We start from the raw sequence: 14,385 nt of genomic DNA on the forward strand, positions 1-14,385 counted from the left end.
AGTAGAAAATGGAACCACATCAATTGAGTACAATAACATGACCTCTAAAATATTAAGTTCTGCAATAGTAATAATAAGTTGAACTTTCAGAAGGAGAGAGCAGATCTGTGGTTACTAAAGGTGGGAAAGGGGTCATAGATCTAGGAGATTTTTGTTGTCTGGTGAGGACTGGAATTCTGAGTTTGCCAGTAGGATCTATGGCATTGAGACAAAAGAGGAAATAGATCAGGGCCCCTTCAGCAACTACATCAGATTTACTGTTGTAAAACAGAATAAAGAGTATGGGACTCTAGACTGCTGGCTGAACACTTCTCTCCACCCTCCCTCTACCCCCAGTGGGATACTTAATAATGGTGACAAACTTGGTGGAGATGATGACAAAATTCAATCTTAAAAAACAAATAATAAAGTCCATTAATAAAATTGAGGTGGACAGGTAAAATCAAACTTTTAGGAATCAGATCTCCCAATTGCCAAGTTTCTGTACCTTTAAATTGATCATTGTGTGTAAAATGAATGTTGAGAAGATGGGAATTTGAACACTTGGTTACACTATAAAGAGAAGGTTCTTTTAGAACTAAATGGAGGCATCTGTTTTGTTTAAATTAAGGGTCTGTAAGTACCAACCAGGGACTGAGCTGACAGCCATTTCTGTAATAAAGTAATAAATCATGGGGATGGTTAAGGAAGCAAGAAACACCACATTCTTGCTTTGTTCAACTAATTAAGCAATAAGCCATCTGGGTCCTTTTGTTAATTACTACCAAACACAACTTACACAATTGAATTCAGCCTTTTATTTAATTATATTAATTTATCCCAGGAACTTCAAACACCCACAATGCCAATAATAAAGTTCATTAAAAAAATAGAGGTCTTTAATTTTATTTCTTCAACCATTAATACTCTTTACAAGGCTGCCATCTTAGAATTTTTAGCTCCATTTCAGCCTTGGGATGTTAGTGGAATTTGTTTTAAATATAGACAGGTCTGAAGCAAGAAAACAGTGGCTAAAATCTGTCCTCTATAGGGGGTGATCTATTTACATCAGTGCTGTCCAATAGAACTGTTTGCAATGCTGGAATGTTCTATATCTGTGCTCCCCGATACAGTAGCCACTAACCACGTGTGGCTATTGAGCACTTGAAATGTGACCAGTACAATTGAGGAACTGAGTTTTACATTTTTAAAAATTTTAATGAACTTACATTAAAATCGCCCCATTTGGCTAGTGGCTACCGTATCAGACAGGACAGATCTAGAGTGTATTCTGAGGAAGGAGAAATGTAGTGGGCCATTGACTTAAGCATGTGGGAAATGAATAGATAATTATGATAGGTATTGTTTGGAAACCCACACTTCCTACCTCATTTTTCCTATTTGAAATATACTGTTTTCTGAGACAGCCCAAAGGAGATCAGCGTCTTTAAGGGGAGGTTTCTAAACTGAGCACGTGAAGAGCTAACTCCATGTGGGGGAGAAATGGGCATCTTCTTAACAGCAGAACCAAACCCACTCAGCAACTCTTTTGGCCAAACTAGGTAGGCCAGGTCCCAGGGAGGTCAACCTTCAGCTGTTGTTAGCCTTGGCTGTGCTCTAGGTGAGGTGTATTCTCCCCACACTTGTGAAGGTCAATCTGTGGGTACATTGGGGGGTGCCAGACAGTAACTACACACTCAGAGATGTCCCTGTCAACCCTCCCAGACATTAACACCAAACTATGTATCCTCTCATAAGAATTTTGGCTCGGACTATGGCATTTCCCTTTCATGAAGGTTGCCACTTTGCAAAGGTTGCTATTTCTCATCCAGTCAATGGAAACAACCTTCAAACAGGGCATCAAGAGAGTTTCTCAGCTGTAAACAGCTTTGTTAATGGGACTGCCTAGCCTGTTCCTGATCCTTCTAACACCAATGATTAAAGAGAAATATATTGCAAGGGAATCTGGTTATGGTTAACCAAGCTAGAGAAGGGCTAGGGCAGGGCCAATGGAGGTAGAAAGTTCCAAGGAAGTTCTCGTTAAGATGAAAAAATCTTATCCCAGGTTTACTGACCCCTTGCTGCTGTAGGTTGAGCTGAAGAATTGGGCCAAAGCTCTTTTCTGTCTTCTCTCCAACCTTACCCTTGTCTCTGTAGCTTCTTCTTCTGAGCAATGGCTCAACAAATGAACACAAAATTCGTGTTAATAAACCTAATCCAAAGTTTTTGGAGCCTCACACCATTAAATCCTCTTCACTTTTTAATTTTCATGGTCGACTACACAGACAATCCAAGTTAAGGCTATTTGAAGACAAAGAAATCGATCCATTGGATATATGTATCACGGAGGTGCTGTCAGAGAACCTCCAGGCCTCTTTCCCTAGTCAGAGATAAAAGCAATTGTTAAGTGCTCAGTGGAAAAAAAAGAAGGCTCTTCTGTACTATGTAATGATTGTCTTCCGGTGATGAAGACAATGAACCAATAAATTCATTTTTTTCTTTTTCTGTTTTTGAAAACAGCCAGCAGTCTGTGAAATAAGGTGCAAGAAGAAGAGACTTGCTGTATTCTCTCATAGAGCTTTCATCTTTCTTGTCACCAGGAGCACAAACACAAAAGGGGCTGCCTCATAAAATGTACAAGCTCTTTTAGTCCCCTTGGGGCTGAGCTGCAGTGGCCAAGACTCTCTTGTCCTTCTGACACTGGCATTCATCGTTCATCTACAAGGCTGACTTGGTCGAATTGCCACAGCTGGCTGACTTTTCCATCACACTGACGCAAGTACAGATCTTTGTTGTTTTCCTGCACCACGGCTTCCATGCACTTCCCAGAAAGAATGTGGACAATCATTCCATTCTGAAAAGGAAAAGAAAAAACATTAAAAAAGAAAACCAGCCCTCCAAAGTCAGTCAGCAAAGAAGCTATTTCTAAGATTCATGCTAATCATTAAGAGAATAATAGAGGTGGTGTGAACTGGCCTGTAAAGGAACTGTAGTATTTTGGTTAATATAAAGTATAATTTATGTAGCCTTAAAATTCAGATGTCATTCAAAGTCTTGGGGGTCATTAATCCAATTATCTTTATTGTGGTTGTTCCATTTCTTAGAGAGTTCTGGTTAGTAAAATTCCAGGGAATAGAACATATTTGGTCTTATACAGTGTTTGTGACATTATCATGACTGTAGTTGTAAATTTCTGCTTTCGAAAGGATTTAATCAGCTCTACCCTCTGTTAATCCTGCAATTTAGTACTGTTGCCACCAGGTTGTAGCAGAAAGTAAGATCTTGAGGATACACTGAAGACTGAAGCCAGCCATGTTCAGAATACTATGGCTACTCCCTGCTCACAATTCACCAGATTTAATACTAAGTCTAACCATCCCCCTTTTCAAGAAAAATTAGATTTTTTTAAAAGTTAAGCAATCTTAACCTTAATGTGTATTTATTTGATTTGACATATACTATAATATTACCCTTTTGAACTACACAAATTGGTGGTTTTAAGTATATTTACAAAGTTGTGCAATCATCACCACTATCTACTTCCAGATCATCTCATCACTGTAAAAAGAAACCTACTATCCATTAGCAGTCACTCCCCCTTCCTCCCTCCTCCCAGGCCACTAGACGTCATTAATCTACTTTCTGTGTTTATAGATTTACATAAAATAGGTATTCTGGACATTTCATGCAAATGGAAATATATGTGGCCTTTTGTTACTGGCCTTTTTACCTTGCATAGTATTTTCAAGGTTTATTCATAATGTAGTATAAATTAGTACCTTATTCCTTTTTTTTTTTATTGTGGTAAAAACACATAACAAAACTTACCATCTTAACCATTTTTAAGTGTAAGGTTTAGGAGTGCTGAATATAGTCACATTGTTTTTAAACAGATCTCCAGAACTTTTTCATCTTGCAAAACTGAAACTCTATGCCTATTGAACAACAACTTCTCTTTTCCTCCTCCTGCCAGCCCCTGGTAACCACCGTTGTACTTTAGACACCTCATATAAGTGGAATCATACAGTTTTTGTCTTTTTTTTTTTTTTTTGTCTTTTTCCGTGTCCGGCAACGGATCGCAACCCTCAGTGTCACCCCCGCACCGGACCAGGACCGGCAACGGGACCGCAACCCTCGGTGTTGCTCCCGCGCCTCGCTCAGCCAGTGAGCGGGAACCGGTCTGTATGTGGGATCCGAACCCTCGGGCGGGAGCGCCGCCGCGCTTCCCAAGCGGCGCACTATCCAGTGCGCCACCAGGCCGGCCCCAGTTTTTGTCTTTTGTGACTGCCTTATTCCACCTAGCATAATGTCCTCAACGTTCACCCATATTGTAGCATGTGACAGAATTTCCTCCCTTTTTAAGGCTGAATAATATCCCATTATTTATGTATATGACATTTTGTCATCTATTCATCCATGGATAAATATTTGGGTTGCTTCCACCTCTTGGCTATTGTAAATAGTTTCACTATGAACAGTACCTCATTCCTTTTTCTGGCTGAATGATAATACCTTTTTAAAGTCATATTTCTTAATGCCTGAAATATGCTGGGTGTATCTTACTGATCTTTTACTTATTTATAAATGCCGTTTCTAAATTGTATCTTATTCACAGGACTTGCTCAGAATGATTGCTTTTGATCATTCATAAAGGACCTTAACTTGTTTTCTAATATTTTTTTGAGCATGTGTGGGACCCTGAGTCCTGGGCTCAATTGTCGCCAAATCCCCACGAGCTTTATTCTCAACTGCTTATTGTGAGTTCAGCTTAAGTTTTCCATTGTATGGTTTTCTTCTTTCACAGCCTGCTTTAAGAGTACTAATGCACAGAATTCTGCTTAGTAATTTCACCCTCTCTATCCCCAAACAGAAGTTGAAGAAAATACATTTTTTAAGGTATATATTTATTTGTTTGTATATTAATACCCTAACTCATTTCAGAGGATTTGAGGTGGAGAAAAAGCTGTATATGGACACTGATTGTTGATACTGTCACCTTCCTATCCCAGTCCTCTATCTGGGACCCACTCACTCTCCCTAAGTACTTATATTTCTCCTATTTCCTCTCTACTGATGCATAACTTCTGGAAAGGATCTGGAGCTTCTCTTCCCCAAGGTAATAGGAGTCAAAATTTTACTAGAAAGATAAATTTCTCACAGTGAAGTTTGCATTAAAAGGAAGAAAGTGCCGTCTAATATCTATATCTATATCCACCTTTTTTGGTTAAGGGAGGGACTTTGCATTGCTCCTAAAACCACATCACTAAGGTGGTCAACTGCCTCTGTAACAAGGTCCACCCTCCTACTGGTGACCTGAGCTAGTAAACTTCAAAGGGGGGCTGATCCCTTTCTGCCACGACAAGGTCAGAGCTATACCAAGATGTGACAAATTCATAAATTTCAAGATGCCAGTAGCCCAACTTTTCTGCTGTGTTGCTTTTACCTCCTCCTGAGGCCTTAGTGCCAAGCCACTGAGTTAAACAAAAGTGTCACAGGTCTATAGGGAAATACCTGACCTCTTGGAAGAGCCTGGGATGCAATACCAACCAGAAATTCTTTCTGACCAGCAGCACTGCTGAGCCCTTCCTGAACAGATTACTTACCTCCTGGAAGTCCCAGTACTGATGACGGATGGCAGGGCCTTCCTCTGTGCAGTTCTGAAGAATCACCTGCTCTCGCCTGACATCGAAGCACAGGTGCTGTGGGCTGCCAAAGTGGATCTCCCTCCTGCGGGTGTGCTCCAGGTGCTGGGACAGAGGGAATGGTTGTTAGCACAGCCAGAAAAAGACCCTCTCTAAAGCTGTAGATGGGGCAAAAAGAACTCACAATAAAGCTGAGGTCTAGGGGCAATCTTCAGATTCTACTGGGGTCGGCAAGGCCATATCTCATGGTCAAGTCCACAGACATGCTACCAGACTAGCCTCGGTTTCTGAAGTCCACATTTGGCTGCTCTCACATTCACATTTATGCATTCTGACATGTTCCTCCATTATTCCATATACTAGATCATAGGAGAGGCCATAAAGAATGCTGTGTGTTTTGTGAGTGTACAAAACGGCAGATGAGGAAACTCTCTGAGGTCCAAGCTGATCTCTTTCTGAAGAGATCTGACCTGCCCTGAAACTAATTTTCCTGCTGTTCACTATATCTGCTGATACTCACTCATGGTGACTATTTCACCCAGTGTTTTATAGTATTGGATCGTGCATACCTTTGCAGAGGGGCTTTGACTGTGAGAAGCCTGTGCGGACTAATTGGAAGGCATGTCCTGACAAACCATTTTATTTTTGTTCCTGCCAGATGCAGCCTGAACCAATTTTTATGTTAATTTTGTGGCTTAGAGACAGGATCTGCTTCATGGGCATATGACCTGAACAGTCACATGGGGCCTCATGTTTAGAAGGGTTTAATGTTTTTGGTTTAATACACTTGGTTTAATGCTCTCCTGTCACTGTCTTGAAAATCTTAATAGTTGTCAAATTAGAGAATCTACATTTTCATTTTGCACTGTGCCCTGCAAATTAGATATCCTGTCCTGCTTGAGGATTCCCAAGCCACACAATTAATAAACATTTGAACCCTAAACCCATATTGGATGCAAGCTTGTAGTTAAAAATTCTCAGGGAGGGTAATTCTTTCCTACTCAGAGCTCCTGTAGTGAAGACAAGCTTCCTTGCCATTTCCCTGTGGCAGTGGGTAGATATTTCTAGTCAAACTTTTCAAGGACAGGTTATGCTTTGAAGATCAACTCTGACTTTACATGGAAGTCTCCTTTTCAACTTCTGATCTCTCATGGGCTGAGGGAGGGCTCTCGTTATCCCTGCATGGAGCCAACACCCCTGGATTCCTGAGGTTGATGGTAACCATGCCCTCACCCTTGGCCGCGCAGCTCAGCCCAAGCCCTGTGGCTCTATTTTCAGTTGCCTCTTTGGGCCCCTGGCGATTTCCCTTTCTTTCTTATAAACTCAGTTACATATGCATGAAAAAGGATGTTTCGTATTTTTTATTCAGCATATCATATTTAGGTATTTTCAGAGAAGGGTTTCAGCTTATCTAGTTCACAATATTGTGGCTCCAGAAGTCCTTGCTAATTTTCTCAACAACAACAAATAAAAAAGATCAAAAAGGAGCTAATCTGCTTGCATGAAGGAGGCTGCATTATCCCCAATTGCAGATGAGGAAGCCAAGACTCAGAGAGGTTAAGAAGCCTATCAAGATTACACGGCTAGAAAGTGGGGGAACTGAGATTCAACCCAGCCGTGTCTGACTACAAAGCCTGGACAATTTTCACCCTATCACATGGCTTCCTCACTCAGCACTTTCTATGTATGTCCTCATCCCTTGTGCTAAGTGTGAATGCCTATTGGTATGTTCTGGAAGACTGGTAAAGGGCAGAACTGGAAAAGGCCAGGTGGATCCTGAGCATCTCCTTCCCCAGATGTCCTCCAGGTCCAAGGCTTGCCCCGAGGAACCCAGGGCCTGCACTGCAAAGCCCAGCTTCAGCTAGCTCTCTCTGTGGGGCTGGACCCTAGGCCCTCTGAGAGATATTCTGTCCTTTGCTCCCAGGCTCTTTGGGCTTCACCTGATTTATTCAATGAATATCTCCAATTGTACTTTATTGTTTGTTTTTATTATGGGCCTTTGGGAAGTGATAGCTTAACTCAAAGGCCTCTGAAAGAAGAGATTTGGGACAGGCTAGACTTTCTAGGTTATCACCCAAGTTGTGAAAAGTGGATCACCAGCTCTCAGCTGGAATCAGTGGAGGCTTTCTACTGATTTGGGAGGTTATTCCTGTGATGGAAACTTTGAAGCAAAGAAGAAATACCCTGAGATAAAAGGAGACCTTCCTAATGACCAAGGGGCCTATACGGATGCTAGAATGACCCTGCTGCATCTAGATCCTTCCCCTAACTCTATTACCTTCTTCTTTCTCCTCAGACACCTGAACCCTGCCTGAACCCTGGAGGCATCTGAGTTTGCAACCCCTGGGCTAGTGACTCTAAGCCTCAGTTTCCTCATCTGTCAAATGAAAAGATTGGCTAAACAGCCTCTCCATTCCCCTCTAACTAAGATGCTCTTATTCTCTGATGATTGTTCATGTCCAGCTGAGGGTGAGTTGGGCAGAGCTGTGATAGGTCATTACAGTGGGGAACGATGGACAGCCAAGGGACATGGGACCACAGAAAGGAGATACCTCAAAGGGATGTGTGAGGGGCATCCTAGAAAAATGCCACCCACTTGCAAGTCTTCCTTCAGCTGTTTTCCATCCTGAGTAGTCAGCCACCCACCTGTTGCTGCCGGCTGTCACTGCAAGGAGCCAGCATCATGGGACAGCCCAGGATGTCCCCTTCTGCCTGGCAGTCTGCACAGAAGCCAAGTCCAGTGTTGTGGAGCTGAAAGTGGACATACACACAGAAGTGAATCCCAAGTCCATTGTAAAGATACCCTGGGTCAGGCACCATCCCTCTCCTTTACTCTCTGGGGCGCAGCTCAAGATGCACTGTTAAGGCCACAACAATGAGTGGGGTCAAGCTGAAGCCGTTGATCCTAAGGGACAGGCCTCCTGGAGGAGGTAGGCCACACCTGTCCTGCTGAGGGGGCAGGTTATGGGGCAGCCCAGTCACCTTCCTCAGGCTGGTGTGGAAGCAAGGGATTGATTCGAGGCTTCTGAGGCCCTGCCAAGCTTACGACTGCTTGTCCAGGGTCATGGAACACCTGAACATCCAGTTCTTCTTTTGGGAAGCTCCCCTCTCCCTCCATTTTTTCCTCCCCATCTCCCCCGGGTCATGACGTGCCTTTCCAGAGAACCTGGGCCTGCGTTCAGATGGATACAGCTCAGGGTAGATGTTGGCCAGAAACCAGTGGAAGGTCCGACAACCCAGTCTCCTTTGCAGCTGCAAGCGCCCTGTGCAGTCTGGCTTCTCAACCTGGGGGAGGAGAAAGACACTGGCAATAAGATGGCGAAAGCTTGTTTTATGCTAGAATTCACATGATGGGGAGAGAGAGAGGTGGCTGGGGAGAAGGTGAAGGACCGGGACAGAATGAGGGGGCCAAGACCATAGTTCCCTAGGACTGCAGAAAGCAGGGAGGGTCGTGTGCTGGGAGAAGAGGGTTTGGAAGGCACAGAGTAAGATGGATTTTTCATAGAGAGAGCTGGGGAGCCAGCAAGATTATAAATGATATGACCTGCTTCCCACAACCCCTCAAATCTTTAGTCTATTGAGACCGTGATATCTGTTCTTGAATGACTTTTCTGTGGAAGCTGGCAAAATTAGGGGGCTTTTTACCTAGTTTGGTGTGGTGCAGGACCACAGTGGGCCTCACGGAGGGGCATGGCCTGACCCAGAGGCAACTGAGATGCAGTCAGCTGGGGAATTGTGGGGTGGGGACTTGGCAAGGTAGGTTTATCTTTCTTCCCCTCTAGGTGCCCAATTACCTCCATTAATGAAGGGCTACACTTTCCCTCTCCTTGAGGTTCGCCTTTATAATACAATTGTTGGGGCCGGCCCGGTGGCGCACTGGATAAGTGCGCCGCTTGGGAAGCGCGGCGGCGCTCCCGCCCGAGGGTTCGGATCCCACATACAGACCGGTTCCCGCTCACTGGCTGAGCGAGGCGCGGGAGCAACACCGAGGGTTGCGGTCCCGTTGCCGGTCCTGGTCCGGTGCGGGGGCGACACTGAGGGTTGCGATCTGTTGCCGGACACGGAAAAAGACAAAAAAAAAAAATACAATTGTCCTGGGATGGATATCAAGGCAAATCTTTGACATTAATATAAATTAATATTTTGGGCTATATTGATATGATACAAAGAACACTACCTGGAAGTTTAGCATTAAATCCTGGATATTTTTAGGGAAGGTGCTAAGTAGGGGTTGTAATGACCAAAGGCAAAAAAGAGCTACTTCTTTCCTGGCATGGGGAGAAGAAAGATGTCCATGTGAGTTCCAACTTGATGGCTTCCAATCTGGCAATGAGATGCCAGCGCAGCGGGCTGTCTGAAGTCTTTAGTTTGATTCTGCTTTTTCCCTCTATTAGTCCTCAGATGGAAATGTTAGAAGGAGGAAGGTCTGTGTCTGTCATATTGAAATCCACTCGACATGCATCTCCAAGTGTGATTTCCTGATCATCTGCCTCAGGAATGTCCACGGAGCTTATTAAGAACATTCCTGGGCCCTTCCCCAGAGACTGTGTTCAGTTGGTTGGTTTGGGGACCCTGGAGTCTGCACTGTAGCCATTTCTCCTGGTGAGTCTTATCCACAGAGACTTGGAGAACAACTTTTCTTTTTTTTTTTTTGTCTTTTTCCGTGTCCGGCAACAGATCGCAACCCTCAGTGTCGCCCCCGCACCGGACCAGGACCGGCAACGGGACCGCAACCCTCGGTGTTGCTCCCGCGCCTCGCTCAGCCAGTGAGCGGGAACCGGTCTGTATGTGGGATCCGAACCCTCGGGCGGGAGTGCCGCCGTGCTTCCCAAGCGGCGCACTATCCAGTGCGCCACCGGGCCGGCCCTTGGAGAACAACTTTTCTAAGTCAGGGATTTCTTGTTTATTCAAAATACTTACCTATCATTAAACCAAAGGAATCTATTACTTCTTCCTCTAGGGAAATTAGTATAAGTTTTTTGATGGTTTCTCGGCATTCTTAGAGTTTATTTGAGGCCTCCCTAGCCCCTTTCCAGTGTTGGACTTTGTTGAACCAAAGCAGAAATATTCCTTTGTGCAAGTTCCATCACCTTCAGCTTTCCTGGTAATGAGACAAAATGGCAAATCTACCTAACCCTCGTTCAACCTCAAATGAGGGGGCATACTGACAATGAACTTTCCCTTCTGTACAACCATGCCTGAGAGAGGAGGAAACAAGGGACTGTCAACTCCCTCAGCAGTGAACAGCTGGGCTTGTCTTTTGGGTGCACAGGATTTCTGTATCAAAATCCGTGTGAGGGTTGGGGGAGGGGGGTCAGATAGAAACCTTTAGAGCAAATTCATTTTTAGTTGTTTAAATTTAAAGAAAATGCATGCTATCAAACACCTTTAGGGAGGCAAGGATGTCATTGAAATCTTGAAATCGAAGTAAGTGATGGGATATTTCCAAAACATGAATTAATGGGAATGAATGTTCAAAAGAGAGAGAAAAAAGGGAGACCTCTGCTAAATGTCTTCTCAACGTCCAGTAGGGTTGCCATTCTCCTTAAGAAAGTTGCCAAATGAACAAAGAGAGACATTTGTGGATCAGAGAATGGATACCCAAATTGATAGAAGAAAAGGGTACCTCTACTACAGACTTTATGAAAGTAAGTGTAGTATTTACTTGGTACTTTATATTCTCCAAAGCACCCTTTCACATTTTATTTCATTGTAGCCTCACAATAGTTCTTGAGTTCTCAGAGGTTAAACGCCTTTGCCAGAGTCAATAGCTTCTAAAAGGTCAGAGCCAAAGTATGTCCTCAGGTTTAATAACTATCCATACATTCCATCAAGGAATATTTATGGAGCACCTACTGTGTGTCTGAAATTGAACTAGGCATTGGAGATTTCAATGGTCAGCAGAATAAATACTGTCCTTGTCTTAGGAGAGCATGTAAGTCTGTGACACATTTATTGAGCACCTTCTGTAGACCAAAAACATCTCTGCCTCTCAGCCAAACTCAGACAGAATCACAAAGGAGAGCTACTTTGTGAGACTCCAGCTATTCCTAGAAGAGAGTGGTGCCTACATTTGAAGATTAGTGTTTCCATACGTCAGGGAGCCAGGAGGCAGAAAATAAACCCTGTTTGTACTAGTTCTAGTTCTAGTTCCAGTTCTACTTCTAGTTCTCTCCCTACTTTTCTTTAGCAACACACTCTTTTATGGGGCCTTTTTTTTACTGTTTTATAGAATGAAGGGCTTGGGTGAGCACAAACAAGCACTAAAAAAACCCTGCTAATTAGCAACTACACAAGCAAACTGGGTTTTCTCAAAAGCAGACCAGTCAAGCTCTAAAAACCCAGCATTATGCCAGGTCCCAATTTCTGTAATTGCCTGAAGCCAAGTGTATCTTCACAGACACTTGTAATTGCACTGACAATTGTGGGGAGAAGGTTGAAGTTCTGGAACTAATTTTCATGCTATTGCATTAAGCTGGCTACACCCAACATACCATGTTCTAGTGAGCCTGTCTGGTGGAAAATTAGTCCGGTATATCCGAATTTATGCTATATTTAACACTTCTTTAAGAGTTCTTTATAAATGCAGTGTGTATCAACATTAAGCAAGTGTCCTCTGAAAGCAAAAGTTAAATGCTAAACTGACATCTCAAGAGAGAACAAGATGCTTTGGCTAAAAGAAAGCCAAGAGGTTAAAAACCAGAAAAGCTCTGTGGATCTCTGTAGAACTCTGTAGAACACTGCTTGCTTCCCATTGCTCACTGGATAAAATCTAAGCTTTTTAGCTATACTTTCAGGGACTCCAGAATCTTCCCCCAGCTCCTCCACTGGATGTCTGAATTGAACCCATCCGGCCACAGTTCAAACCCCACCTCCCCTAAGAAGATGTCCCTTGCAAGCACGTCGAGGAGGAATCTCTCTCAATCCCTCTCATCTTTGCAGACATTAATCACTCCCAGGGGAGCTCCTGTCCTCACCAGGAAACTCACAGTTTGGGGTATAGTTCTGCATCCCCTGCAGGACCCACACAGGGCCTGGCACAGAGCAGGTGATCAGGTGGCCTTTGTTGACTCTTAGTAACCACAGCAATAATGGTGATAGTAAACAGCCATGCAGGCTTACAAAGAGCCAGGCAATCTTCTAAGTGCTTTGGATATATTAACTTATTTAATTATCTTAACAACATAAGGAAGGCTTAACAAATGAGGATGCAGACACACTGAGTGTTTTAGGAACTTTCAGGATCATATGACAAAAAAAAAAAACAGTATTCAAATCCAGACAGTCTTGTTCTTGACATCCATGAGCTTAACCATCAGACTGTAGAGTTTCTGCAATGGTGTCTAGAGTTGGACACATCCTTCCACTTCCCACAGATGGAGAAGGAGGAGACGGAAGAGGAACAAAGACATTAGCTAAGAATTGAGTGGAGTCCTTGTGAGAATTTTCCTTGCATTTCAGATCCCTTCTTGGAGTCACTCAGGAGGCTGCCATTAGTGGCATTACTCCTGTATGGGGAAAGGAGTCGGTGCCACTCTGTGTAATAAAGTGACTAACTCATGGGGACTGACAGGGGCCCTAGCCTGTCTAGACCTTGAGAATTATTGTTGAGACCCGAGACTTTGTGTATTATTAACTCTTTCCCTAGTTAAAGAAGTAAACAACCTTGAGGTTCAAGGAGCCCTAACACCCCAGGCCCTGGAGGCTGTTCCTACCTAGGGAAGGGGGTGGATCTAGGATGGGCAGGAGACCATGCCCTGAGGACCAGGGAGCAAGGGGACACACTGGGGCTCCTCCACAGGGCATCCCTGCCAGACTTCCCCCACACTGAGGGACAGGCCTGTTTAGTGGGCACTCGTATGTGTCTCTGTTTAAGGGGCCCAGCCTCCGTCTGTGGCACATGGTCCTCTCGTCCAGCTCACAGCCCAGCAGTGTGTGTGTGCTGGGAGCAGAAGCCACCACCCGGCTCTTTTCTTACCTTGCTCAAGGAGAAGGCCTCTGGGCTGTGCCTGTAGAAGGTTTCTTTGAATGACCCCAGCCAGGTCTCAGCAATGCGAATCTTGTTCCGCAGTGTGGCCTCCTGGTCAAGAGGGGAGTGAGCATCCTGATTTCGGTAGATGTGCCCCACCCGAGAACAGGGAAGGATTTCAACCGAGCCACCACAGAGCCAGGCCTGCCATAAAGGGAGAAGATCAACACCTCTGCACTCCAGCTCTGAGAACAGTGTGAAGTAAGGGGCCCCATCTGTGCGGGGCTGGCAAATGCATAGGAAATCGTTAGCAAAAAGCGTCAAGACAGTGACGGTTCTCAAGGCAAAGTACAGTTTCCAGGTCTGGGAGTTCTGGGCAGGAAAGTGACAAGGTGGGAAGAATGGTGGCAGCTGTGCCAGGACAACTGTGGGGTGAGGGGCCACACCCAGACAACTGCCTGAGCATGCCGCCCTTGACACACACACACATGCACACACGCACACACACACACACACTCAGCCCTCAGAGCTGTAGCCCTATGGATCGGCACCCCTGCTACCTAAAGGAGGCTTCCTAGCGAAAAAGCTGTCCTTTGTGGTCCGGGGATTTCTAAAAGCATGTGAAGTCTTCTGCTGCAAAGGCACCAGCAGCCATTTGTGGAGGAGATGAAAGCGAGCTTTCCTTAAACATGGTCTTTGCTGCTTCAGGAAGGTTCTGCCCGCTCTCCACTACGCTGCCTACACTCCCAAATGCCTGAAGTTCATTTTTTTTTTTTTTTTTTTTTTTTTTTTTTT

General features: G+C 44.4%; 1 protein-coding gene across 1 annotated transcript in view; it reads right to left on the reverse strand.

Moving 5' to 3' along the window:
- Positions 1-1,201: 1,201 nt before the first annotated feature.
- Positions 1,202-14,385, reverse strand: part of GALNT15 (polypeptide N-acetylgalactosaminyltransferase 15) — a 50,244-nt gene continuing 37,060 nt past the window's right edge. Inside the window, exons 6-10 of the mRNA XM_008568164.1 lie at positions 13,600-13,794; positions 8,775-8,906; positions 8,268-8,372; positions 5,583-5,726; positions 1,202-2,833 (exon numbers count right to left, since the gene is read on the reverse strand). Coding sequence (XP_008566386.1) covers positions 2,687-2,833; positions 5,583-5,726; positions 8,268-8,372; positions 8,775-8,906; positions 13,600-13,794 — 723 coding nt within the window. The 3' untranslated portion in view covers positions 1,202-2,686. The remainder of the gene's footprint in view (positions 2,834-5,582; positions 5,727-8,267; positions 8,373-8,774; positions 8,907-13,599; positions 13,795-14,385) is intronic.

The sequence above is a fragment of the Galeopterus variegatus genome, unplaced genomic scaffold, assembly GCF_000696425.1.
Source record: "Galeopterus variegatus unplaced genomic scaffold, G_variegatus-3.0.2 Scaffold382, whole genome shotgun sequence".
NCBI classification, from domain to species: domain Eukaryota; kingdom Metazoa; phylum Chordata; class Mammalia; order Dermoptera; family Cynocephalidae; genus Galeopterus; species Galeopterus variegatus.